The following is a 26454-nucleotide window of genomic DNA, read 5'->3' on the forward strand; positions in this document are numbered from 1 at the left end:
CTGCCACTGTCACCTCCAAGCATTTTACCCTGCTCAGATTACAAAACCCTCAGTATACACAGACTGCTCTTCCTCTGCATCAAGCACCTTCGGTGTCCAACAGGAGTAGCTCCAGTGAGAGAAACTGACATTTCTGTGCACAGTTATCTATCCTTTACCCATTCATGTAAACGCATACAATTATTGCAACTATATGCATCAAGTTATCACCTTAAAGGTCACATTTTCACCTCGTTTCAGAGCAAAACAGAGTTTCCTGGCCTCCCAATTTCAGTTTCACAGACTGGAGTTTTTTTTTGCAGAGACCTGCATCTGGCTGATGGCACCTTGCAGCAAGAGGCTGAAGCTTCTCGACGGGAAGGGCTGGCGGGCTGTGTCCCCGCGTGACAAACAGATGGGCACAATTTTCCAGTGGGAGGTTATTTATACATCTGACGGATCATCGAGGCATCCTATAGTAATTGTTACACCACCAATTCTTTGCCTGCCACAGATCAGGAACTGTAAATAAACTCCCAATGCAACAGATACCATGGTGCGGGCTTTAATCTATCAAATATGGTAATTGTTAGCACAATCTAACGACTCGCTGGCTGGCAAATTAATCACTTCGTCTTCGCAGCAAGGTGCATCTTTTTATAACTAATGCTTGGCATGTGAAGTGTGGCTAATAAGATGCCTCTGGCTTTCAGAACCTCACAATGTCATCCCCCCCAAGGAGATAATTGCTCACGTCCCAAAAAGGAGGAGCCCGGCAGTGCAGACCATGGCAGCTCACTGCAAAATGCAGGATTGAACTCACCAACACGTGTGACCTACAGGGCCGGAAGGGTCATGGCCATGACACGTGCGGAATATGCACCTGAGAGACCAAAATTAATCAACAAAAGTAGATTTCAAATATGGGTTCAAAGCCCATTGCATTTGGCCACGCTTGCAGGTCCTCCTAGCAGAATCTTACCCTGCACCTTAAAACCCAGCGCTACACGTCAAGTCAAACAATAAACATACAGAATTTAACCCCCGTGTATTACCTTCCATATATAACTGCTTGTTGAAGAAAAGGAGACTTACTAATCAGTTCAAATGACAATCATGCTGTCTCATGGCTGAGGCTACAGCTACTGAGTTGGCATTTGTATTTTGAATTTGGTATTCATTCCATTTCTTAGTTAAACTATGTTGGCTGCAGGAATAAGCTGTGTACTTCATTGAAAAGTAGAGAATACCTCTTCAATAAAGCTTATTCTTAGATTCCCATTCCTCCTGACAACCTTCCTTCTGACACCAGCATGACACCAGCTTAAGAACCTCACACCTGTGTCCCTGTAACCAGCCATTAAGCTTTACAGGCTGTGGGAGCAAGAAAAAAGCAAAGGAAAGCTCCCAAACCCAAGGATGCAGGTGAGGCTGTGGCCTCACAGTCTCGCATCCAGGCTGGAGAGACCAAGAAAAAGACCAACAAAGGCCATGCAGCAGTGACAAGGAACACTGGGACAGCAGCCCTGTAAGAGGCAATTCCCAAAGAGGTGACAAAACGGGTGAGACAGCACGCAGCTCTCCTCCAGGACCAATGTGGCCACCTGCCTCTTACTGGTACCAACATGACAAGGGAGCACACAACCCAAATGTCACACGGTGCTGCAATGTCTTATTTGACCTCTCTGCTCCTTAAACATTGCTCCAGGTGAAACCAAAAATGGAACAAGCCGTCATTTCTGCAAGGACGGCCCACACCTCCGTGACCTTTCCAGGCACAGCGAGGAATGAAGGAAAAGCACATCCCTCTCCTGCTTGCAGCACAACTTCCGTGCACTCTCACACTCATCCTTCCTCACACCAAGCATTTACATCGAGCTTTAAGCACCATCTCGCGTACCACAGAGGCTTCACAGGGTGCCTGTGGGTAACCAGTCTTTGTCTGCTCACTGAACTGGTTTGCAGTCTAGAAGAATCACGTCCAAACCCCAGAAGGATTGCTACATCACGACTGAGATTTACCAGCAAACGCATCCTAAACGCAGCAAATCCCATGTGCAATGATGGATCTGATCAATTTTTTTCCTCACTGAAATAAGGTTGCAAAGTCAAATCCCGATGTTTTCAACCACTTTCCAGCACAGCCATCAGGGTACAGCTGACACTGTGAATCCCAATCCCATGGACAACAGCACTGGGGTCACTGCACTGGGAAGGGCTCGAACACGGAACCGTCATCTGAAGCGCTGTTAGCAGGTCCCTGGAACAGACTGTCTCAAAGGAAAACAGTTTGTGCTCCCTTCATTCTGTAAGACAATTTCCATTTGCTTTATATAGCCATGATATTTCAGTGAGGTAATTATACCCCAGCATGGGTTTCCCACGGGTACCTGTTCACCTCACATGGTGAAATCAGGTCTTTCCTCTTCACGTGATATTTTGTCACACTGCTTCTATATGAAAGAGTGATATTTAGTCACTAATTGCTCCAATTTATTACTGTTGCATTGCTTCATTCAAAACATCATTTAGACCCAAGTTAGGATCTAAATCTGCTTTAATCATAATATTCTCCAAAGAACAAATCACAGGCAGACAGCAGCCATTTTGCCATCATCTGTCTTGCCTTGTTGCCAGAGCCCTTCCACAGCTCCCTCATTTATCACTCCGATAGCGATCATTAGCTCCTCTCATCCAACTCCTACAGACCGATGAGGGTTGTAAGACTTTATTTACCTTCTTGCCAACTATGTGCAAAGTTAGCTCTATAACAACTTCTGTCCTTCATACAAGTTCCCTCTTAAAACAGGGCACCGGAAATCAGATATAAATTACCCCACATGGGGTCCATCAATACATGCTCCTGGATATCTACCAGTAGAGAAAAAGATAAGTAATAATACTTCAAGTTCACCCTCTTGACAAAATCTGGATTCTACTCTCGTGTTATTTCAATTACCTTATTAAACACGCACCTCTAAACAAGTCATTCCAGGCTAGAGTTGTGGTGATTTGCTCAAATTGAAGAAGCATTTCAATTTAAGCTTCAAAGAACGCATTAAGCGTTTAACCTGGACCACAAACACATGAGCTGCCCTCTCAGCACAGGAACAGACGTAACTGCATTCCTGAAGGAACTTCCCTTTAGAAGCACAGACCTTTTTTCTCCTTTTTGAAAGAGAAAGGTGCCTTTCCAGTCTCAGCTTACAGTCAAATACCACTTGTCTTCCAGTTTTAGGAAGCGTTTGGACATCCATTTCAGAAGATAAGGATGTTTTATCCCGCTTTTCACATCGTATTCCACAGGATGAAAGATAAAAAGTTGATTGAAAAGGGTGAAAAAAGAAGCACGTTCCTTTCAGCTGTTAAAATGAGCAGGTCTGAAAGCTCAACTGCTGGAGAAAAATGAAAACAAACAAACCCAAGAAGTCTCCTGGAAAACTTCAACTTAAACCTGACAAGACATCACAAGTGGGGAAGCTATTAATGCAAAAAAGGTTGAATGGCTTCAGAAACAACGCAAATATGGTGACACACACCACTAATGTGAGCAAACAAAGCAGCCAGCACTCTCTGAATTCCCATTTGTGGATGTTAATTTATTCGAGGTCACAAAAACACACAAATGAATGCTCATCACCTGTAGGATCCAACCCCCTGCCTCTCGTCTCATTGACCCACCTTCGCTCAACAGCCAACGTTCCTTCCTGAGCAAATCAGAGGGTCTTAATTCTGCCAACTCTTCTCCAAGGCACCAAGGCTCCCATCTCATAGTGTGATGCTCACCCCACCAAGCACCTTATTTTCTCCCCAGACACACATTCCTAAGCACAGCTTAAAAACGAGACAGAGACCCTCCACCTGTCTGCAGCTCCATATCGCACATAAACGCAAGGCGTAGCAAGTTGCCATGCTGCCCGTAATTATTCACTTTGGCTTACTTTATTCATTTTGACTTTCTCTCCTTGATAACCTCAGTAAATGCGTTGGCTGTGGACGGATTTCATTGTGTCTCTCTTCACTGACTTCAGGCACAAAGCTGCACTAATTACTCCGTGAACCTAACAGGAGGGAAAAAAGGCACACACAGACACACACGTCTTGCTGGGAGCTATCTCGGGTAGGAGCAGGATACAGCCCTCGGCTCAGCCAGCCCTATTGATGCAACAAAGAGCTTCTGGCTTGGCAGCGGAGAGCCCAAACTCTATGGATGCAAAGAGCAGAACGGGGAGGGGAAGAAGTAAAAGAAAGAAAAGGAAGTAACTCTTTCTTTTGCTGGGAGGTCCTTACTATACAAAGCTTTCATGCTGTAAAGAAAAGTGCCATTGAGGGAAGGTGAAGTGGACCAAAACGCTGGGAAGCAAACAGGCAAACATTGCGACGTGTGCTGTGAGGGGCCAGGCGTCCTGCAGCACTGGCCAACACAGAGACTGTGAGGCACCTGTCTTTCAATGAAGGGAAACACTGTTTTGCTGCCACATCCGCTGACAACCCACAGGCGCAGGCTGGCTCCCTGCACCACCCACAGCACCCACACACAGCACAAGGTGATAGTGCTGCATGCACGGGTGAGGCTGGGCGACTTGCATGGACTGGAGTTGTTTTTCCGTAAGAGATGAGAGAAATCGAATGAGGAGAGAACAAGGCTCAGTCTAATGGGTAAAAGCTGCATGCAAGCCGCAGGGTGTGAGTACACAGAGCTCCACAGTCTGCAAGGCTGGAAGCTCAGCCTGACCCTCCTAACAAACACTAGTCAGATTTTCACCCACCGATCTCAAAACACTTCACAGACGTGAGGAAACCTCGCTTTTGCCATTTTTCTGTTTGCCCAAAAGCATGAGACACACGAGGGAAAACCCTAGCTAAAGGCTAAAGGAGGGGGGAAAATGGTGTAACCCTGAGCCTCCTGGTATCCTTGAGCTCTTAGCACTAAGGAAGAGTAGTTCTGTGTCACCCCACGAAACGTGAGCCCTCCCCTCACCACACACAGCATTTATCTCCCCGTATCTAAAATACTGAGATCTTGACAAGTGACAACTAGCCATTTCCAGCACAAAGAAAGAAAACATGTTTTCTGGCTCCCCATGCTAATTATACTTTAAAAATATGTAAAACGGGGACAGAGTAGGAAAAGAAATAGAGGAAAAGAAAGAAGCCGTGTTACAATAGCCATGCACTGACAGCAGACACAAACTAATTATTTTGTGTCTTTCCCAGCAAGTTCCATTCAATTAACTGCACCGCCGGGTTCAAAAGGGGATTAATTGAGGCCTGTGCCTCCAATGATGATGCGTGTGGAAACACAGGGGAATTTCAGATTTAGGCTCAACTGCCTCATATTGACCAAATACTGAAAGAAAAAAGGCAGGGGAAGGAGGGTAGCACTCAGCATGCTGATCTCGGCTGTGGGAGAACAATTAGCTCCTGTTTGGCAGGGCCCAGCATAGTGCAGCACATGCAGGACGTGTCCATCAACACTCAGCACCCAGGTGGGGCCTGAAACCCCTCGGTTCAACCAGACATGACGCTCTGGGGGTGCACAGAGCATCCTTTGCTCACTTCAGGACAGACTTCCCAGGACTGAGCAACCAGTCTCTGGGACTACAGGTCTGGGAGTACACGCTCAAGGGTCCCTCTGGTTGGGAGGCCCAGCTGAGGGGCTCCCCATGTGGGGCATTTGCAAAGAATCGCCTTGCCCAGGAGCACTGAGATGGACTGAACTGTTAGCACAGGCTGTCAAAACAGCAAAAGGATGAAAAAAAAATTAATAATAATCCTGAGAAAATCTTGGGAAACAAAGGGCCAAGTAAGTCTACAGTCTTCCTAGGCCATGGGGCTAGATACTAGAGCAGCAGTGGGGCTGGCCTGAGCTTTCCCCAGACCAGTATAACCACACATTTCCCTCAGCATCCCACTGGCACCATCCAAAGTCATCCCAAGCAACCAATGAAAGCATAGGAGAGTTCTATTCCCCTTGCCCTCACCTTGATTTTCCTGCTAAAATGCACGGCGAGCATACAGGGGTAACGTAGCAACTGTATTTCACACAGTCTGACTCAGAACACATAACAGTACTATAAACTTCAGGAGTATTGCTCTAACAAATTGCTTCAAATCCAAACAACCTATAACAAACATTACAGGCTGACTCAACGGCAAACTCGTTCTTCCTTTATTCATTTCTGTTAAAACACATGCAATCATAAAAGCAACAGATGATTAAATAGATGAGCAATACGATGCTAGGTAAAAGGAAACCACTTACTGTATCAGTAATTAAAACAAGAACAATGAGAAGATTGCTTTATAACTATTGTTATCTTTGCTCTAGTAAAACACAGCTTCTGCATCCTGCAGCTTAACAACTGTTTGCTTCTGCTTTCTTTGCTAACAGCCATGGGCACATGCAAGCCCTCTTTAGACAATCTGCCTTTCAGGTACAAGAACTCATATAATCAGAGGAAAACGTGGCTCAAAAAGTACGGCTTCACACGTGACACCTATGCGTCACACAGCATTCACAATCTGCCTCTGCTACTCAGGACCATTTCTTTCCTCCTGGAAGGTTTATGCCCAAGTAAAATGGCATAAGCATGTCTAATTTTTATTAGGAAGAAAAGTAACCGTTACTCACAATTAAAAAGCATCACAGACACGTTAGGATTCCTATGATGGCCAAATGATAGCATATGCAATTCACATTCCACCAGGGGGAAAATTAGAAAATGGAACTGGGAAGCAACTAGAAAAAGCTCTTAAAACAAAACAAAACAAAACAAGACCACTGCAACAGCAATCAATTGAAATGGGTATTTACAACCCGGGCTAACACCCAGGAAGAAGAAGAGGCAGCTGCAGTATGCCATGCAGCATGAGAAAGAATTGTGTATCAAGAAACTGTAATGAAAAAAATAGTCTAAGTAGGTATGCAAACATTTAGTCGGTGACAAAGCAATTAATACAATACTTCTCCTTTTTATTTTCTTGCCATCAGAAGCTCTGTGTCTCTCTTTGGGGGCATCAAATGCTACACTACAAGCTGCACCACCTCCCACATTCAGCACTTTCAGGCCATATGCATGTATGAACGCATGCATATATGCTCCCAGCACACTTTTCCCTCTGCAGAACCCAAATGCCACTTTGAAATATTTCCACTCTCCTTGCTTTGAATTGCTGGAGATCAAATGAGTCAATTAAGAGCTGTGTCTTTTTTGTTTGGAGGCGAGATGAAGGTAATTTGCTGCTCCTTGCATCTGTTTCCTCATCAGCACAGTGAGGACCGGACTAATTAGGGGAGGAAAACAATATGGTCATATGGATAGGCCAGATTGCCCGTCACTCAGTTCTTCAGTGGGCAGGTTGTGTGGTGAGGACGGCGAGCAGATGAGGAATCTTATTCACCGTGCCTCCAAAGGGCTCCAGGCACTCAGATGGCCACCCAAGTATTTTTAGCATTAATCCCACAGGGCTCCCCATCCACATGCCCATAGTGAACGTGGCTGCAGAGCCAGGAAGCCAGGTGCCAAGGTTCCTTGCTTAGCAGCTGATGGCACCAGTGGGGGACACATTGCATTGCTCTCCCCACAGGTGGGCACTGCTCACCCTGAAGTGGAACTGGGGTTATCAATTAGCAACAAAATCACCTATTTTTTCCCCATCACTTTTGGTTTCAGTAGATTCAATCAGGGCTACGAAGCCATTCTCAAACAGCTCTGACTTGGCAGCACAGACAGACCTCGGTGCAACAGCAATGGGGGTTGAGTGCCTCGAGTCGGCCATACATCACTAATATCAAATCCGATGTCAAAAACCAGTTTGTTGGTAAACTGCACAATGTGCAAGGGCACGAGGAGAGCAGTGCTAAGGCGACGAGCTAGAGATAAGTGATTTCCAGGTCTTCGCACGCAATCCCACTGCAGTGTTTCTATTTATTAGGAGGAGATGCGGAATATCGGAGGAAGTTCATTTATTCACTGGCCTGTAAAATCGAGCAGCAGTATACATTATGTTTACTACATCCAAGCTTTATTTGCTGCTACAAAATGAAATGGTATAAGGTACAAAAAGTGAGTTAACTTGCATTGAGCACATCATAAAGGCAATCAGCCTAACCATGGGCTTTACATCTCCTTGTCAGCTACCACAACACACAGACCGAGTGCTGGAGACTGCAAATACAGCATTATTATTACTCTTCTTTTTTTTCAGATCTCTGGTTTTACACTGATCACACCAACCAAGTCTGCTCCTCAAGCAGGGAACAGTTTTGCAGGGCTTGCTAAAATCCAACCGAGCCCAGAAGAGGCTTTTAATGGAGCTCTCTCTTCTTCCCCGTCATCCACAAGACCTCTTAAAAGCCTGTAGGGAGCCTCTTGATGCTTCAGTCCCAAATGAGCCAAGTTCCATCCCAGATTTTGGCATCCCGTAGATTTCGCCCTAAGCCTTGACCCAACAGCTCTGCGTCAATGGAGGCAGCTCCTCACTCCCATTCCAGGGTTGCAAAGTTGCTATCAGTCACCAATTAATCCAGATCCCTAAATCAGCAGCCCCCCCCCCACGCAAGGATCAGACTGCAGAGATCCTCCAAACTTCAAGTCTTGACCTTGCCAGATCTCACAGAAATTGTTTCTTAATTGCCAGCCCTCACATCATTATTTATGCAAAACCTAGAGCATATTCAACCCTGAATGTTATCTGATGATGTGCGCCGGTCAACATGATGTCAAGAGACAGGAGGTCAACATTTGAGAGCAGCTATGATTATACGCAGCGGCATATGTGAAAAGAATTAACAGGTCACCTTGCTACACACTCAGTGGGAGCACCCAAACTACTTCAACCACTGCACCAGGACCCTACTGAATTAATGGCAGCAGCTACGTTTCATACCTTGCTGCTTGTTAAAGCCATTTGCATCGTTCCTTCTATATGCGTAAATATTAAGACCCATCCAAATGGCGTAATCAAATTTAGCAAACTAAGCAGAAAACATCAGCGGCGGGGCTGGCGAAGCAGGCTGTGTGCTCCATTAAGCAAATCCAGGCAATAAAAGGCATCCTCCCTGAGAGCAAACCCTTGGCTGCAGGTCAGACAGTGGGGCACAAGGAAATCCGTGCCCTGCTCACGCGCCCCAGCAGAGCTTTTCCATCATCACCTTGCAAAAAGAATACCAGGAGTTGCAGTAATATCAAATACCAAAGTGAATAATGAACATATTCAAAAGCCCACACCCCCCTCCCCCCGCCATTTCAAATTAATAAGCTTTGAAAGGAGGCTAGGCTGTCACGTCAGGCTCACCGTGGCAATTAGAGCGCGAGCACCTAGGTTGCACAGAGCGAGCCACAAACTCGCTAAGCCTTTGGCTAGGAAATTCAGAAGAAAGCCTGCCCTGCAGCCAGGACACAAATAAACATCTCGGCACCTCTGACAGACAAAACCAAAGGGTCTCCAAGACTGAGTGCGAGCCCTGAAAATTTTAGCAACGCTAGGCGTTAATGAAAAACCAAAGCACAAATAGCAGCTGACCGAAGGGACGCTTGGGCTTGAGGAGACGCCTTCAGCCCAGCCGACACAGAAAGCATTTCAATTCTGGCAGCTTCAGAAGTGAGTGCCAGCATGAATTTAGATACTTGGAAACATTCAAAGTCTTCCAATTGCAGTTTCACTAGGAAATAATGAAACCGCACACAATCAAATCATTATAAATCAAGTTTTTATGCTCAGTGGAAGACAACGCCGACGGATTCGTGATCTGTGCTGTTGTAATCGAGACAGTAATAACCCCGATGCACTGATTTGTTGCTTTCTTTTGAAAAATCTCCAAAAGGTGAAAAGTTTCCAAAGGAATGCCTGCTCGGGAATCTCAGCCGAGCTGAATGCTGTTTGCAGCTGACATTGTCACTGTGCTTTAAGTCAATTAGGGAGACCAGAACCAGATGGTTGAAAACGACCAAAATTACACAGTACATTCTGTTTATTAGTTAGGATTATTGTTCAGGCCATAATTGCTTTTAACAGCTTATTTATCTGTACCTACAATGATGTTTAAGAAAATTACAAAATTATGATGAATGCAAGTTTTCTGTCGGCGCTCAAAACTTTTCTTAAGTGCTTGAATTTAAGGGAAAAAAACAGGAAACAAAAAAAGCAACCAAATTTAACTAGCAAGGCACACTGATTTTGGGAGACTGCAGAAGGATGCCTACGTTTTGGAGGGATGGGAGGATACCCAATGCCTCCGAGACCCTCCAGGACCACCATAAACCCTACCCCAAGTCCTGCCCCCACAAGACTTCTTCCTCCTATGCAGGCAGGTCAGCTTTCACAAGGACTAATACCAGAAAGAAAAAAAAAGAAAGAAAGAAATCTCTTTGTAGATGCATCCCACACCTAATTTTAAAACACTGGCAAATATATTGCTCTGGCAAAGGCCAGGGCTTGCCTGAGGGAGCAATCTCTTGTTTATACAGTGGACACCAGCCTGTCTGCCCTCTTCCTTTAGCAGCTGAGATAGCCCTTTCAACACTGCTTCTTAAAAAGACTTCCTCATAACATTCAAATCATCACATTAAGATAATGGTGGTCAAACTCTTCTAGCCATGACACACTGCAAATGGCTCCAATGCAAGTGATGCGCATCCAAGTCTCCTCAGCTTTTAACGTAAAATATAGCTGTTACCTGAACATTTGTTAGATTTATCTTTGTTCTTCAGTCCTTGGGGAATAACCAGTTTCAGCCTTCCACCAAGAGCCCAGGATGGAGCATACCACGTCGCAACCACAGTTCTATTTCGAAATACAATGCTCTCACTACAGAGACAGGTGCTTTAACACACTGTTCTTGGTTTTTCCCAGCAATGACACCATTTTTAACGCTATTTTGGAAAGCAAAACCTAGAAAAACATACCTCTACTGAAGGCAGCCTCGTAGATCTGTGAGTCTTCAGATTCTTACCGCATCACTCACTTCCAAGTCACAAACACTGACACCATACAGATCACACATTGCTCACATAATAGGTAGCTGCATCAGAACAAGTTAACAGTTGTCTGCATGAACAGGAGGTCAATTTGGCACCGATAGTATTTTTAGCTGCTGCTAGGTTGGGTTGTTAAGCCCTATAGTAAATGGAGAAAAAAAATAGTAATACACATAAGGAGTCCTTTGAGGTGGACCAAAGTATGAGCGTCATTAAGATAAAGGGCACTAGACGAGAAAAGCATCATCCTCCATCACTGCGATCCTCGTCATTAAGCTTTGGACAGAACAGTGAGGAATGAAGTGAAGAAACAGACTGCCTAATCAACAGGTACACCATGCAGATACCCATTAAAACCATATTATATTTTCTTGAAACCCATATACTTCCCAAGTGACTTCATGCACCTACCTCCTCGTTGCCCTCAACTTCTAATAGCAACGATGACCTTGGCACACGGCATTTTCTTAGAATTAATAGTTGTCTGGTGTTAATGGCCCTCAGCTACACCTTGGGCCATCAACTCCTCCCAGACAGTCATTAATCCCAAGGAAATACCCTGCACCTCAATCGTTATTACTTAATTAGCTCAGCACATGATCTGTGGAGCTGCAACCCCACCAAAGCCTTGATGTGTAAGTTATGAACAAGAGAACTTTCAAGTCAAAGGATTCAAGATACTGCACCAAAACCTAATTAAAGAAATTTTAATGTGCTAATAAATAAAAGCATAATTACTTGGGGCCTGAATCAGCTACTCGAGTAAGCCAAGTATCTCCTTTTGCCTCAGTGGGGAGCTAGCAGAGTTCCTCTATTTTGCATTGCCACAGCACATGCAAAATAGCCAGCAGATTTCCCTTTGCAGTTGCAGGATATTCCAGTGTCGCTCCCATCTACCCTCAGGTCTCCCTGGCAGCTTTGTATCCCACCCACCCTTAAAAATTCAAAACTAAAGATTTTCTGCCCGTAGAAGCTACAGATCCAAACTCAGAACAAGGTAGCATCATATACAGGCTGACTTATTTATAGCTCCAGTCATTAGTTAGGTTCAGTTCTGGCAGTCTTCCGTGCTGAGGATGGCAACACAACACGAGCTCTGTTTTGAGCTACTGAACTCCTACAGAGGGAATGGATTAAGTTTACAATAGTGCAGGATGCTGGCTCCTTGCACAGCTTGAACCAAGCCCCAAATTACTCATGTGAATGGATGAACCCAACAGGAGCAGAGTCCTCACCTGGCTTTTTCCAGACTACAGGTTGGCTTCTAAAATCTTTGGCCCCAACTCAGAGAAGAAGAGGCGCTTTGTGCCACTGCTATCCCTCAAAAGGAAAGGCAAAAAAATCCAAGCTTGCGTGTTAGCAACAAAGTGATCACTTTTTATAGGCAGGAAATTGCTTCGATTAACAGTTGTTAGCTCCATAAGCAAAGCAACAAACTGAGGACTTGGGAGACATCTGCAATATGCCAGGGCTTCACGTACAGTCTTTCAATGGCTTAGAAAGGCTGGAGAACAAGAAAATAAAGTGCCTTCCTGCAGAAGGTTATACAGGCTGCAAAGGTAGAATCCCCTTCCCAAGGAACACACAGAGCCCTTCTTTCCTTGCTTTACCCCAATATGCTATGCTACAGCCCAGCTGTTGTGCTCAAACCTATTAAAACCTCAAGGCCCTCACTGGGCACGCTGCGGAACAAGCAGCATCACAACACAACAAAGCCCCCCTGTCTTTGCAGGCCCCCCGAGGCATTACCAAACACTCTTACAGAGGCAGCCTGGGCCACTGCAGCTCCTCTGCCCCTTCCCTGCTCCTGCCATGTACTCCCACCACCATTTCGGCAGGTGTCTTTCCCAGATCACATCCCCTTAGCAGAACCAATTATGATTAATTACATTTTTTCATTATTGGAACCACCCTAAGCGAGGGCAGGTCTCATCTTTCATGACGCTGCATTAATATCTCCATCCCAGAGGAGACCCAACTTCATCACCGGCTCATTCAAGCCCAAAGCCTCTTCCATCTCCTTCCCCACTCCTCAAGGATGACAGGGAACCGGTGGGGCAGAGCAGAGCTGAGGAAGATGAACGGCCTCATCACAATAAAGTACAATAAGAGACTGATCCGCAGGGGAAGATAAACTCCAGGAGACAATTCAGATGAATAGGATGCCCGATGATTTAAACACGTGGCTCAAAGGAAAAAGGAGAACACCGTAATTACAAACGAAGTATCTTTTCATTGCCCAGGCTGCTATTAGCTGGGATGGAAATTAAGATGACAACCAAAGCCTTCATAAACCAGCCGAGGCCATTCGTCAGCCCTGAGCAAGCAGCTGCCTGCATGTGCACTGCTTGGCTCCGCTCATGGGTCTTTCCCACTGCATGGCTTTCCCCTTTGGGTCTCCTTTCAAGGTTTTCCTAGCAAGGATCTGCCTGCGCCACAGAGCTTCCTTCTCCTCCCCAAAGCCTGGCCGCCTTGCTGCTGTAATTGCAGCATAATTAAAAGAAAAACCACTCCAGGTAATTGGCAGGCTTTGCTAATTGAAAACCAGGTAAGTAATCATTTGGCCCAGGGAAAAGCTCTGCTCGTATGCCGTGGTACGGACCGCCATCTGTCAGTCAACTAACCGCCGTGACATATCAACGTTCCAATGACAGACACCAATTACTGGTGAGGAGTTGGCCTCACTGCAGGGCTGCAAGGCCCCGTGCACAATGGGGGCAACCTGGCACACGGGGTCACTTCTGAGTTCACCATTCAGAACGGCGAGCAAAGAGAGATCGAAAGCTACAGACACCTCATGTCTTTTGCTACGCTCAGGTCCCGCTGTCCCTCTGGGACGGCAGAAAACTGCATCATGCTAAATGAACAAATAAATAGATAGATAAATCAGCCAACACCTCTAGTATGGGACTTGGAATTACAAATCCAAAAGCCTTTGCATCCAACACTTTAATCAGCGGGGTTGCATCGCCATCTCTAACCCTCGCTCTCACCTTTGCGAGAGTTCTATTTTTACTTTTGCTTAAGCATCAGAACAAGTCATGGGCAGAAGTTTGAGGTGAGGACCGGCGCAGCTCCTGAGGCAAGAGCTCGTTTGTGACTCACTGCAATAATTAGCAGCAGAGCTGCCCGGCACGAGTCACAGCACATTTTGCTGATGGAAACAGCACGGCTCGCAGAGGTCCGGCACAGCGCACCACCAAAAGCACCATGGACCATTGCAGACCACGTCTATAGTGGGACATGAACACAACTATGTGTTGTAGTACATTAGTAACTAATATTTGCACGACACCTTGATGCATCTCCCTCAGACATTTCCAGGTGTCAGCTGTAATAAATGAAGCGTTTACTGGGTGCAGACGACACTTTAAACAAATCAGCACAAGTCCCTATAGGAAACAAGCAGCAGCATATTCTGCAGCATTTCATCATTCCGGAGCCTGCAGAACGAAGCTGACAAGTACACAAGATAAATACTTTGTTCTGTCACACTGTGTCATGTCGGGGAGAACACAGAGTGTTATATGACCTTTGGAGGCACAGCCCAAAGAAGCCTCCCAACTCGCTTCCACATCGGTGTCTTCAAAAGAAATAAGGGGAAAAATAAATAAATAAACAAACAACCCAGGAAGAGCAGTGTCTGCAGCTCAGGGTGCTTCATGGCCACAATCCTTGAACAGGTTTTGCTGCTGAAGCCCAGAAAGGATTCATTCCCATTCACTACTGCAAAGCAAAGCAGCCTCACTGAGCACGGCAGGACTGGGGCAAGGAGATGCTGCAGGGCTTTGCATGAGAACATAACATTAATCAACACCTCCCAGCCCTAAGGCATGCTGCAAATGGGCTAAGGCACTTCTTTCCTTTTTTTTTTTTTTTTTTTTAAAGCACTAAGTATCAAATAAACAGTTTTACATAAATGAAATCACTTACAATTCCCAAATAACTCTAATAGCAAACCACGGATACTGTATTAACCGTAAGCGTGGCAATGTAGGACACTTCTCCCCTCTGCTTTCTCCCGTGAATGATGGCAAGAAAGAGACCATCCCCATTAATTACTGTCAGTTTTCTGTAATAACCCCACAGTTAGAGAATCTCTGCTATAAATTACATATATTCACAAATCAGCATGCTAGCTTTCATGCTTGTGTATCTACTCATTGCAAAATGGACACATTGGTAATTAAGCTATTTGCTCCAATAAAAGTCTGGAATTAGCAGTGTAAAAAGATAAGTAGTGGAGAGCTGTCCCATCTCAGGCTTTCTCCTGAACACGCAGTCGGAAGAAATAATATTAAAGGCAGACACGCCAGAAGTGCATCTGTAATTATTAACAACATGCTGCTTAACATTGGATTTTAAGCATCACGTTATTATGAATTAATTTAACATCCATTAGAGTGGCTCTGATCGTAATGAACTCGTTTGCCAATGGCTCTGCCTTGAGATAAGGCTCCCGTGGTTCCATCGCAGCCCGGTTGCTGAGCGATAATTAACACGTGCTCAAACAATGAGACGCTGGGAAGAGCGCCTGGATAACAAAACGCGGTTTGACCTGCCAAAAAACATTGTCTAGAACAACAATTCAGAAAGTCTGGGCAGACAAAAAGAATCTCTTCCATTCATTTCCAGCTTAGGAAGTAGAGTTGGGATGACTGCAGATGCGGTGCACCTGCTCGGTGCTGCAATCTCCACACTCCTTGGCCAAGCTCTATTGATCCAGGGCTGGATGAGCTCCTCATCACCCAGCCCCTACCACACAGAGGGACACAGCAGCACTGCCCTGTGCTCACCCCTCATCCGTGCACATCATCACGATGCCCAGAGGACGGTGCAAACTAAAGCAGCACGATGCTCAGCACTGAAAGAGAAATACAGTGCGGCAAGAAGCAACTCAGTGATAACAGCTTATTTTTTAAGTGCACATTAACTAACACCCAAGTGTCAGAAAAGCACTATCAGGAGTGCACGTGGCATCTCCAGGAATGCTAAATGCCTTCATTACTTTCACTGCTTACAGAGCAATGGAATTTGTTATAAAGAAACCTTCATCCCGTGCAGAAGGATCCTCTGGCCACTGGGGAGCTTCAAAACAAGAAGTGAATGCAATATTCTGGTGAGAAAGTAGGAAGGAAAGCCATCCTTACTGCAAAAACTCCATTTTAATACCGACACATTGCACCGAGGAGGAGCAGGGTGGTGGGTACAGACACGTGGTTCAGGGTCACAGAGCACCACTTGGGCTGCTCCCTGTGAGCTAAGCACAACGGCACACCTAGGTCAGAGCTCCTCTTTCTTTGCTCTGCTCTCCTTTTTGCCAGGCATGGGGAGGAGAGAGCTCCGTTATTTCTGCATGGATGCAAGGTGAATGAGGCTGTCGCTTCTCATTGCAGTGCTATTTATTTCAGGTCGCTGACATAATGCAGCTTTTATTTTTTTAACCCCTCTCCCTCCAATGCAAAAAAAAAAAAAGTCCACCAAAAATAAAAATAAAAAAAGGCAGAGGGGAGTAGGAGAGCCCTTCAGCACTGTCTCACTCACTGGCTCCTTGGAAGGGAACTCATCAGCCTATGAGCAGGTTTTAGTTGCTTACACAGTGCTCTGACAGCCCCGATGCATCAGCTGGCTTTCAGAGGCCTCCTGCTGAAGAATGCAAGTTGTTACTCTGTCATTAGGTGGCTTAGGAGTAGTAATAAAAGAAAGGAATGAGCACTGGGGAACAACGTTGCAATATTAGCAGGTGGTGGTGACAAAAAGGGAAATTCCTCCCAAAATCGGAGGGAAGCACTGTGAGCTTACTCCTGCACAGGGATGGGAAATGGAGACAAGACATTGAGCTCGGCATCCCGTGGCCACAGGAAGTCACCAGAACCTGTCTGCATTCACATCTCTTGCAAATAGGACTTGGGGGTGGGACAGGACTTGGAAAACACCAAGGGATGCTTGGAGGAAACTATGTCCTGAAGTGGATCTTGTCACAGATCTTACAGCAGCAGTGAGGCATAGGCTGCTTTGTGGCCTGGGCTCTCTTCACCATTCCGGCTCCAAAGCTCCCCAGCACACCTCTGCTTGCCCTTGCTCTGCTTCCTACCGCTGTCTTTGGTCCAGGGGCCACCAAAGGAGGACCAACACTAGGAATCATATCCAGAAAGTTGCCTTTTCCGCAATGAATATTCAAAGCCCCAGTTACAAGACTGCTGAATTTCGCATGCAAACAGACAGTTATGCATCTAACTGACCATTTGTGAGAGCAATTACACACGCAATTACCTGATTGCATAACTGGGTGGGCCTAATTCTCAAATTGGATCGTACATTTTCTGTTCAACACAAATGCTGTTTTAATAAATAGATATTGACTGCTTTTGTAGCAAAATCATCCATACCTACCAACTCAAAACCAAATACTGACAAAATATGCTCAAGTGCATATTTGCCCAAAGAGCACTGGCACGAAGCAGAGCATTCCAACAAGAACTGAGCCACAGGTACCTGCAGAAGCTTCCACATCCCTGCGACCACCAGCACAAAATACAACCAATGCAGGCACACGTACCCGTACACGTGGGCCAGGTATCATCAATCAAACACCAGGAAGTTTCTTACTGTGGGCTATTAAGAATTGTCCACGGGTACTTTTGCTGCTTAGTTGAGGAAAGAAATGCAAGGAACATTCCGCATATTAAAGGAAACCTCCCATCAACAAGGGCGTCAGCAGCTCACAAGTGTTATCTCAGCAGACGGACCCTGATGATGAGGCAAAAATCGGGCTCTGAATGATCAGCTGTCCTACTTTTTAATCGCATATTATCCACCCCAGGCCTTCACATCACTGACCTCCAAGGAAAGGCATCCACACAAACTCTGTTACCCCCAAGTATCTTCAGCCAATGCAAGGAATACTTTCCATTTATGGAATATTTCCAAAGACCCTCATTTTTCTCACGAATGTCACCCACAGTCTCTATTTACATGCCAGCCTAATGCTCCATAAGATCAGCTGTCAGAGCCCCACGTCTTGGCCAAACATCAATTTTCTGTGTGGATGATGCATTAACTTTAAGGCGCTCACTGCTACTGCAGGCAAAGCAATATAGCAATTACGAGGTTATTTCTGACTTACAAATCCATAAGTAATCACAAGGCTGGAAGCCTCAAGTTGGTAGGAAAGAAAGGAAGCAGAGCGTTAAACACAAAGACCTGGTGGTAATCGGCAGCTCCCTGGCGGTGCTGTCAGGGAAAGGTAAAGCGGTGCCCAGTGTCACAACCCTCCAACCACGAGTGCTGGTGGCAGCCTGGAAGCAAAACAGCCTTAATGCTCCTCAGCCTGTGCTTAACCACTTAAATGCTTTTTTGCTCCTTGTTTCTGCCTGCCTTCAGCACGAAGGAGGCTACTGAAGTTGACAGCAAAAGTTTGGCAGCGTCAAAGGGCACCCACCTGGTAACTGCTCTGCTGCAGCATGAGGCACAACCCATATATTTTAATGCCTTAACCACACGTCAGGGCAGCAGGCAGAGCACAGGTATCAGACCCTTCATAAACCCACATTTCCACCTCCAAAGCCACCAGGACCTTTGCCAGACACTGAAAAGCCACGAGACACTCAGCCCCAGCACTAAATCTTGCTGAGGAGCTAAGAGTGGGTTTCAAACCCACAATTCTTGGATTCTCATTTCTTGAACGAAGGGGCTCTGACTTCACCCTGCACACAGAGCAGGCAGAGATGCTTTTCCCTCTTTACGCTAAGCTGAGATTCACAACCCTGGGATCTCAGGAGAAAATTAACAGCGAGTCATTTGCTGCCAACATCGCCGAGTGAACCTATTTGTAAATCTTCCCAAACAAGAAAGAAAAAAAAAAATAAAGAAAGGAAGAAAAAAGAACAAGCACAAAAAAGTGAATTCTCCTCCTGTCCCCAGTCTTTTGTTACAACAGGAATGCAGATGCTCACCGAGGGCTATTTAGGGAGCTGTGTCAGTGAAGGCTCAGGCTGCACACTAAGAGCCCTGGGCAGCCAGAAGCGTGCAGTGCAGATCTGGCTTGGGTTCCTTGCTGACATGTTGGACCAAGGGGCAGAAAACGTAAAGCATCGCCGCTGCTGTTTCAATTTGGAACACAGGCAACTTTCAAACAAAGCACCCATATACATTATTTTGGCCTTCTTTCTAGCCAATTCCGTGGCTTTTTCCATATGTCCTCTGAGCATTATTAATAGCCACCAAAGAATACTATCTGCCTACCAATCACTTCTGCTTCCCACTCAATGGCAAGTACATTTTTAGAGCATCAAATATACCAACAGGGACAATGGTTGCTAAATTTGAAATCAACAACAACTGGAAAACGCCAACTACTTTGCTGATATTTTCACACTACAGAAATATCTCACAAAATAAATGAGCCTTTTTTTTTTTTACCCTTTCAAAGAGATAATAAAATAATGCTGAATTCTAAATACTGTCACATACCCTCAGCAAACAGCAATTTAAATTTAGATATATACATTCTTGCTGCCAAAGATAATGAGCAAAAATATCCACAGTGTGGCTTTGCAGAGCGGAGCAGAGGTGGGGAGGGGGAGCTGGGGCAGCACGGCCAATAAGGTCACCAGTTCACTGTGGATACTGGGAATGGATCAGCACAAAGTAACTCAGAACAGATATTACGTCAGCCTTGTAGTATTACTGAAGGTCATGCCAACCCATGCCACGTAAACTTTTATGCTTAAAATGCTTGCCACTTCATTTAGATGAATGGAAATGGAACATTAGGATGTACTGCAGTAAGTATGATGGTTTTCCTTCCTGGAAATCCCAAAGGTCCCAACTCTGCCTCTGCACTCATAGAGCCTGGGGCTCTGCCAACTTCTTCGTAAGCCAGCTGTATTCACAAGGGGTTACATGGGGGCTTTTTTCTTTGACATCTCTCTGGTGTTTCTGGGAGGCATCTTCCCAAGACCCAGCTGGAGGAGCAGGCAGGCATCCAACCTGTGAGGAGAGCACAGGATGCACTGCTGGTTTATTAGGGAAGGTTTAAGAAAGATTAAGCTGTAAGCACCCATTTGGGTGCTGTATGTCCAGCTATACAGGCACCAGGAGGCACAGGAAACAAGCACAAATTCAGTGTATTTTAGGAATCTCTGTCGCTGACCTTACAGAAAGCCCGTGTGATGACTGAACACCTTTTATAGCTCAGATAACAACTGCATCCACTAAAACTCCGCAGCTTACTTTCAAGCCTTTATTTTTCAATACTTTATTTGCCCATCTATTCCTATGGCAGGGGCAGGATTTGATAGGCTTCAGAGGCAGAAACAAAGAATATTAATAATACAATATAGCCAGAAAGCAGGAATAAGCCTCGACATTCTTACAGCCTGAATTGCTACTCCTCATCACCTTTATATTGGTGCTATTCTCACAGCTCATATGGTACGTGCTCCTGGTATTTGCGTTACAGATTTGGCTGCCCCTACACGTGCTAATGCTGCCGTACCACCGATGCACCCACCAACACACAGCAGCCCCAGTGCCTGCAGCGGGACAAGTTTTCCCGGCAGATCCGTTAAAACCCAGGTTTATATATAGCAGCAGCTGCTCCGAAGCTTCAGGAGCTCGGCATGTGCCCGGTGCCCAGCGACACTGCCCACCTCCGGGGAGCCGCGGCCGCTCACCCCTCCATCGCTCCGAGTTACCGCACGGCACGGCGCGTCCCTCCGGCAGCTCGGCGGGCTCCGGCCCCGCTGCCGCCGCGGGGAGCTCCGGGGGGCTGCTGCCACCTACAGCTGCTGCCACGGCACGGCCCCGAAGCAGGGCCACCACCTGCTTTGCACCCTGCCCCGCCACGCCGACGTGCCGCCGATGGGTCCGCTTGCTACGTGCGGCCGAACTCACCGTGGTTTGGTTTTCAATCTGCTTATCTCGAAAAAAAAAAAAAAAAAACAAAAAACAAAACACCACAGCAATTCTAATATCGCCCAAAAACCAGAGGGGAGCTTTGATCCCGAGGGCGGACAGGGCAAGGGCTTCTCCCTAGGCCGGCTGCTTACCCACGGGCACGTATTTCACATCCTTAATACTGTTCTCACGTTAACCAGCAGCACAGTTCTCAGTGCCAGCATCCACACACGCATACACCCAACTCTTTACAAAAAGAAAACGAGTCACAGCATTCACCGGGCACCACGGGGGCTGCGACCAGGACGGGAACGCCGGGTCCACTCCCCCGGGACACCTGGGGACAGCGGGAGCCCAGAGCCGGGCACGTCAACGCAGGGACAGAGCAGCGCGGCGGCAGCTCCGTGCTTCTCGTGCCTTCGCGGAGGCTCTCGGAGCTCAGCCTAATTTTAGGCAGCGGGCAGACATCGCGGCGGACGGACGGGAGAAGTGCCAGCGGGGCGCGGCGAGGGGGGACGCTGCCATAACCGGCACCGACCGAAGACGAGCGGGGGCACGAAGTCAACCCCGCACACCTCGCCGGGAGCGGAATCCTCGCTACGGGGAGAGGGGGAGAAACAAAACGGCGTGTGAAGAGCTGCCGCGTACCCGGAGCGGCTCTCAGGCAATCCGGCGGCGGTGCCCGAACGCCCCGCCCGGGTACGTGGATAGCGGCGGGTCGGGTCGCCCGGCGATCCCCGAGCAGAACAAAGGCTCCCAGGTTGGCAGCTCCACGTGACGCGGCGGAGCCCCGCGCCGCGAACATCGCCGCACGAAAACATCGCGGAGCCTCGATGCGTCCGCGCTGCCGGCAAAGGGCGCGGGATGAGGAGAGCAAAAGTTTGGGCGACGGTATCGCCGTCCCCACGGGAACGCTGGGAGCGAGGAAGGAGGCCAAGCCCCGTCCGCAGGGCACCGAGAGCCCGAACTGCCGGCACCCAGATTCGGGGACGGGAACCCTAAAACGCTCTCACCCTGAACGCGCACCTGCAGTGCCCTCTGAGCGAGCGCTAACCAACACGAGGCCGGCCCCCCGCGCTGCCATCGCCCGCTGCGCTCAAGGGTCACACCGAGCCTCAGCTTTACGAACGGGGCGGCCCCAGCTCGGGGGGACAGATCGACTGCGGGATGGGAAGCGTTGGGAAAGGAGAAAGGCAGGAGAAGAGGGAGAACGCGGAGAGCGATAGGGATTGAGGCGGTCGGGGCACGCAGCACTCCTCCCACAGGGCTGCCCCGCTCGGCGCTGCAGGGAATGGGACCCGGGAGGTGCGCGGAGCGGAGCGGCTCTTCGCCCGCCGCTGCCGGGGATGGGAAGCGCTGACGGGCGCCGAAGTGCAGCGCGCAGAGCGGGACGCTCCGCCGCTCCCGGCCCCAACGCCGTTACATAAAGCCCTGAGAGGCGCCCGGCCGCGGGCACGGCGCGCCGTCGCTCTCCCGAACGCCTCCAAATCCCCACATCGCGGCGCCCCGCAACTTCCTCGCGGCTCCGAGCCGCGCTCCCCTCGCGCCGCCGGGGCTCCCGCCCAACTTCCCGGCCCGCCCGGCCGCACACCCACCTGCCTGAGCCGCGGCAGCCCTCGGGGCGCCGGCCGCCGCCACCAGCACGCAGCAGCTCCACCACAGCAGCCCCCCGGCCGCCGCCGGCATCGCGCCGCCGCCGCTGCCGCCTCCTCTTCCTTCTCCTCCTCCTCAGCGCCGCCGCCTCAACGCCGGTTCCGCCGCCGCCATCCCCCGCGCGGGCTCCGCGGGGCCGCCCCGAAGTTGCCTCCGCGCCGCCGCCGCCCCCAGCGCCGCCCCCGCGCGGCCCGACGGGGCGGCCGCGGGGTGCGCCCACTGCACGCGGAGCGGAGCGCCGAGCGCCGGCAGCGGCGGCACCGCCGGGGGAGCGGCGGGAGGAGGAGCGGCGCGAGGCGGGTCCGCCCGCCCCCCCGGCCCGTCCCGCACCTGCGGAGAGGGGGCGGGAAAAAGCTCGGCAAAAGGAGCCGCGCGCCGCGCTTCGCAAAAACCGCGGGCAGGTGCGCGCGTGAGGCTGCGCGCGCGTCCGCCGTGCCTGCAAAAAGCGGCCGGTCGGCGGGGTGTGTGCCGAAAGCAAACTTTCCCCGCGCGGATAGCCGCGAGCGTGGGGAGCCTCCGAAGGCGGCGGAAGGCCGCGGTGATTGGGCGGCGGCGGCCCGGAGGGACCGACGTCGTCCCGAAGCGCCGCGGGGTTGCGGCACGTTGAGGCCCCGCGCGGCGCGTCCTGAGCCCTGAGAGAATCCACCCGGCCCCGCTGCCCTCCCGGCCCCGCAGCGTTCGCGGTGCGGTGTAACGTTGAGCAACAGTGGCATCCGGTGGGCAGCGCGCTGCCTCCGTGCCGGTTGTGGGGGTGCGCGTTGAGCATCGCTGCTGCGCTTTTAGGGGGCTTTGCCATCCCAAACTCGCACGCTCCTGTCTGGAATATTCCCCCCCCCCCCCCCCCCCCCCCCCCCGCTCCCCGTCCCCAAATACATGCCCTGTATGGGACGGTGGAATTCTTTTTCCTGATGTCGTATTTTCCCTGAGAGGATGAATTAGGAAGAGGCCATAAATGATTTCCGAGACCAATTAATAAAAACGAAGTAATAATTGAGCAGTGCATTTAAATACGTATGCCTAAGGTCCAACTCCGTATTTCACCGAGGGCAGCCGGGTTCTGTCTACCCCAGAGGAACAGCAGCAAAGAGCGGGACGGGGAATACAGCAAGTGATGGGGAAACATCAGCACGTGCACGGGGGGGAGGTGGGGGGCAGAGCTCAAAGCTGCCCACGCTGTTCTCAGCTCTGGGGACAGGCGGGCACCTCGCTCCCTGCATGCCCACAGAGCACCCCTGAGCCTTAACCCAATTAGCCCCCAAGCTAATTGCCTCTGTGTCAGGCGGCGGTTGGGGTTGCTGCGGTTTGGGCTGCAAAGCATAGCTTCCCCTTGCTCCTATTCCGTGCCCACTGCCGGGGAGCACTCGCACAAGATGCTGCCTCTGGGGAGGGAGAGCACTGCACAAACACCCTGCTTTCCAAATCCCTCGCACTTCAGGCACACAGCACCGTTGGACCACGGCAGCAGAGGGAAAATGCTGCACTGGGCTGTGTGTGCAAGTATGAAGCACCTCCCGAGGTGTTTTCTGAGTACATCTGTATCACACATAACAGCAGTTAGGTCAGGGCATCTCTCAGCACTCCATGAAATGCCAAACAGGCAGAGATGGCCACGCTGGCAGCCCCCAGAGGAGGAGGAGGGCTCCTGCTCAGCGCTGGGCTGCAGGAGGACCTGTAAAGCACAGTAACAAATTGTTTGGCTGAGAACATGGGAGAGAACTCGTGCCTTTCACGGCTGTGTCATCCAGCACTGCAGGCATGGGCCAGCTGCAGGGACAGAAGCACTTGGTGTCAGCCTCCTACAGCAGAAGGGCTGCTCAGAGGGCAGCACGTGTGGGAGCATCATGCATGGCAAGCAGCTGAAACACCCTGCATGGCTCTACAGAATCATAGAATGGTTTGAGTTGGAAGGAACCCTTAAAAGCCATGTAGTCCAACTCCCCTGCAAGGAACAGGGACACCTACAGCTCCATCAGGTGCACAAAGCCCTGTCCAGTCTGACCTCGAATGTCCAGGGATGGGGCATCACCATCTCTCTGGGCAGTCTGTGCCAGTGCCTCACCACTCTTATTCTAAACAACTTCTTCCTCATATTCAATCTAAATCTCCCCACCTCGTGTTTGAAACCATTTTCCCTTGTCCTGTCACAGCAGAACCTACTAGAGAGTCCGTCCCCTTCTTTTGTATAAGCCCCTCCTTGAGATGCTCTCAGGTCTCCCCAGAGCCATGCCCAGCTCTCAGCCTATACTCACAGCAGAGTTGTTCCATCTCTACGAGCATTTTTGTGGCCCTCTTCTGGACACACTCCACCAGGTCCACACCTCTCCTGTACTGAGGACTCTGCATTCAGCTGCTGACCCCATAGCCAAGGTCAGGGTCCTACAACAGGAGCAGTGTGGAGATGAGCTGTTCTTGCAAGACTCGGGGCTGATATCATCACCCAGGGATGAGCAGCACGGGCTGTGAAGCGTGAGCTCAGCCACCCGCAGCAGCCAGCCCATCTGGCACCAACAGCAGGGCCATTGTGGGGTGCTGCAACACAGGGGGGTCTGTCTGTTTTTGCAGTTACTGTTTGGGGTGGAGGAGAAAAATCCCCTGGAGCATGAGGTGTGTGCCGGGAACTTGATGAGTCCAGCCACTTAGACTGCGGAAAAAATTAGGCTATATGCATGAAATTTCAAAAATAGTAGGTAGAAAATACAATGCAAGGACTTAATAACCATATTTTCTGGAACTAAGGGCTCAGCTCAAGAAAGCCTTTTAGGCCACGCTTCATTTTCAGTGCTGTTTGTGTCTCACTCATAACAAAAAGATTCAAGTGCTCTCACTTTAAGGAGACCCAGAGTGGGGCTATGAGATCCTCTCCAACTTAGGCACCATATTATTCCTTTAGGGCTCCTGACCCCTTGGGCACCCTGCCTTTCCGAAGGCCTCACTTACATCCCACAGCTCTCTCTTACGGCTCCCGGCTCCTTGCCTCTAGATAAGATGCAGTGATATTTTTCCTTCTCCATGTACAGGAGGGCAGGTGTGCTGGTGTTTCCTCGCACCAGAGTCAAATACAGCATCCACACACAACATCTGCTCAGCCAGACCTCTCACCTATCCTTCTCTCCCTCCTCAACCCTTCCTTGTTCGTTATCTTGATGGTGGGTCTCTGTGCTCCTCTCGTGCCTGCAGGCTCCTTGCTGCTCAATGATTTCCTGCCATATTTCATGTCTTCCCCGAGCCTCTTCCCAACTGGCTTTGAATAGAGTGCAGCAAAGACAGTACAAAGGTCACCTACTTGACACAGAAGAGTTCCTTCTCCCTCACAAATTGGATTGTACTTCAGTCCAGTCTCAATATATCACTACTCAAGAGATGCATTGCAAACATGTCAACATACTAATGGCATTGTATTTGATCATGGGCACCTCCATTTTGCAAGACGACTGAAGTCAACACGGGCTGCAGTTCAGTGTTTTGCAATCCTGCTGCTGTCCATAACAGAGCTGAGATTTCTGCCCAGGGTCAAAGCACCATTGTTTTCAGTGCACTCAGAGCTCCATCTGGATAACTTTAAGGTGAGGGGACTAAAAGGATATTCACCCATTCCCCAAATTATATTTGAAGTTTCCAGTCACTATTATTTATGAGGCAGTCTCCAATGCCTTTGTTTTTGTACAAAGTTTTCCTATGAAAAGGTCATTTATACAGCACAGAATGTGTCTATAAATAACAGACATTCCAGCTCACCTGCCTCATTTCTACGGACAAGGCAAGCTCTACTTACAACACCATGGAGAAAATTAACAACATGGCATTATTGGTGCATATCACCAGTCTGGCACAATGTGCTAGACAGCACCAATTACCCAACAGCTCATTCTTTCAATAGTAACGTCATGGAGAAGAGTTTCCCATTCTGCTAGAGGACAAAGGGTGCTCCTCTGGACCTCAA

General features: G+C 48.9%; 1 protein-coding gene across 3 annotated transcripts in view; it reads right to left on the reverse strand.

The window, feature by feature from the left end:
• Nucleotides 1-22547, reverse strand: part of ERBB4 (erb-b2 receptor tyrosine kinase 4) — a 503190-nt gene extending 480643 nt beyond the window's left edge. For 2 of the 3 annotated variants that reach the window (XM_042875078.1, XM_042875077.1), the window contains exon 1: nt 22457-22547. In XM_042875078.1, the coding sequence (XP_042731012.1) occupies nt 22457-22547 (91 nt within the window). Of the gene's footprint in view, nt 1-21013; nt 21138-22456 lie in introns of those variants that run through there. The other variant, XM_042875080.1, reaches the window with a different exon arrangement.
• Nucleotides 22548-26454: the final 3907 nt, after the last annotated feature.

Source organism: Lagopus leucura, unplaced genomic scaffold (assembly GCF_019238085.1).
Source record: "Lagopus leucura isolate 7727_CA_CO unplaced genomic scaffold, USGS_WTPT01 Super-Scaffold_100012, whole genome shotgun sequence".
In the NCBI taxonomy this organism is placed as follows: Eukaryota; Metazoa; Chordata; class Aves; order Galliformes; family Phasianidae; genus Lagopus; species Lagopus leucura.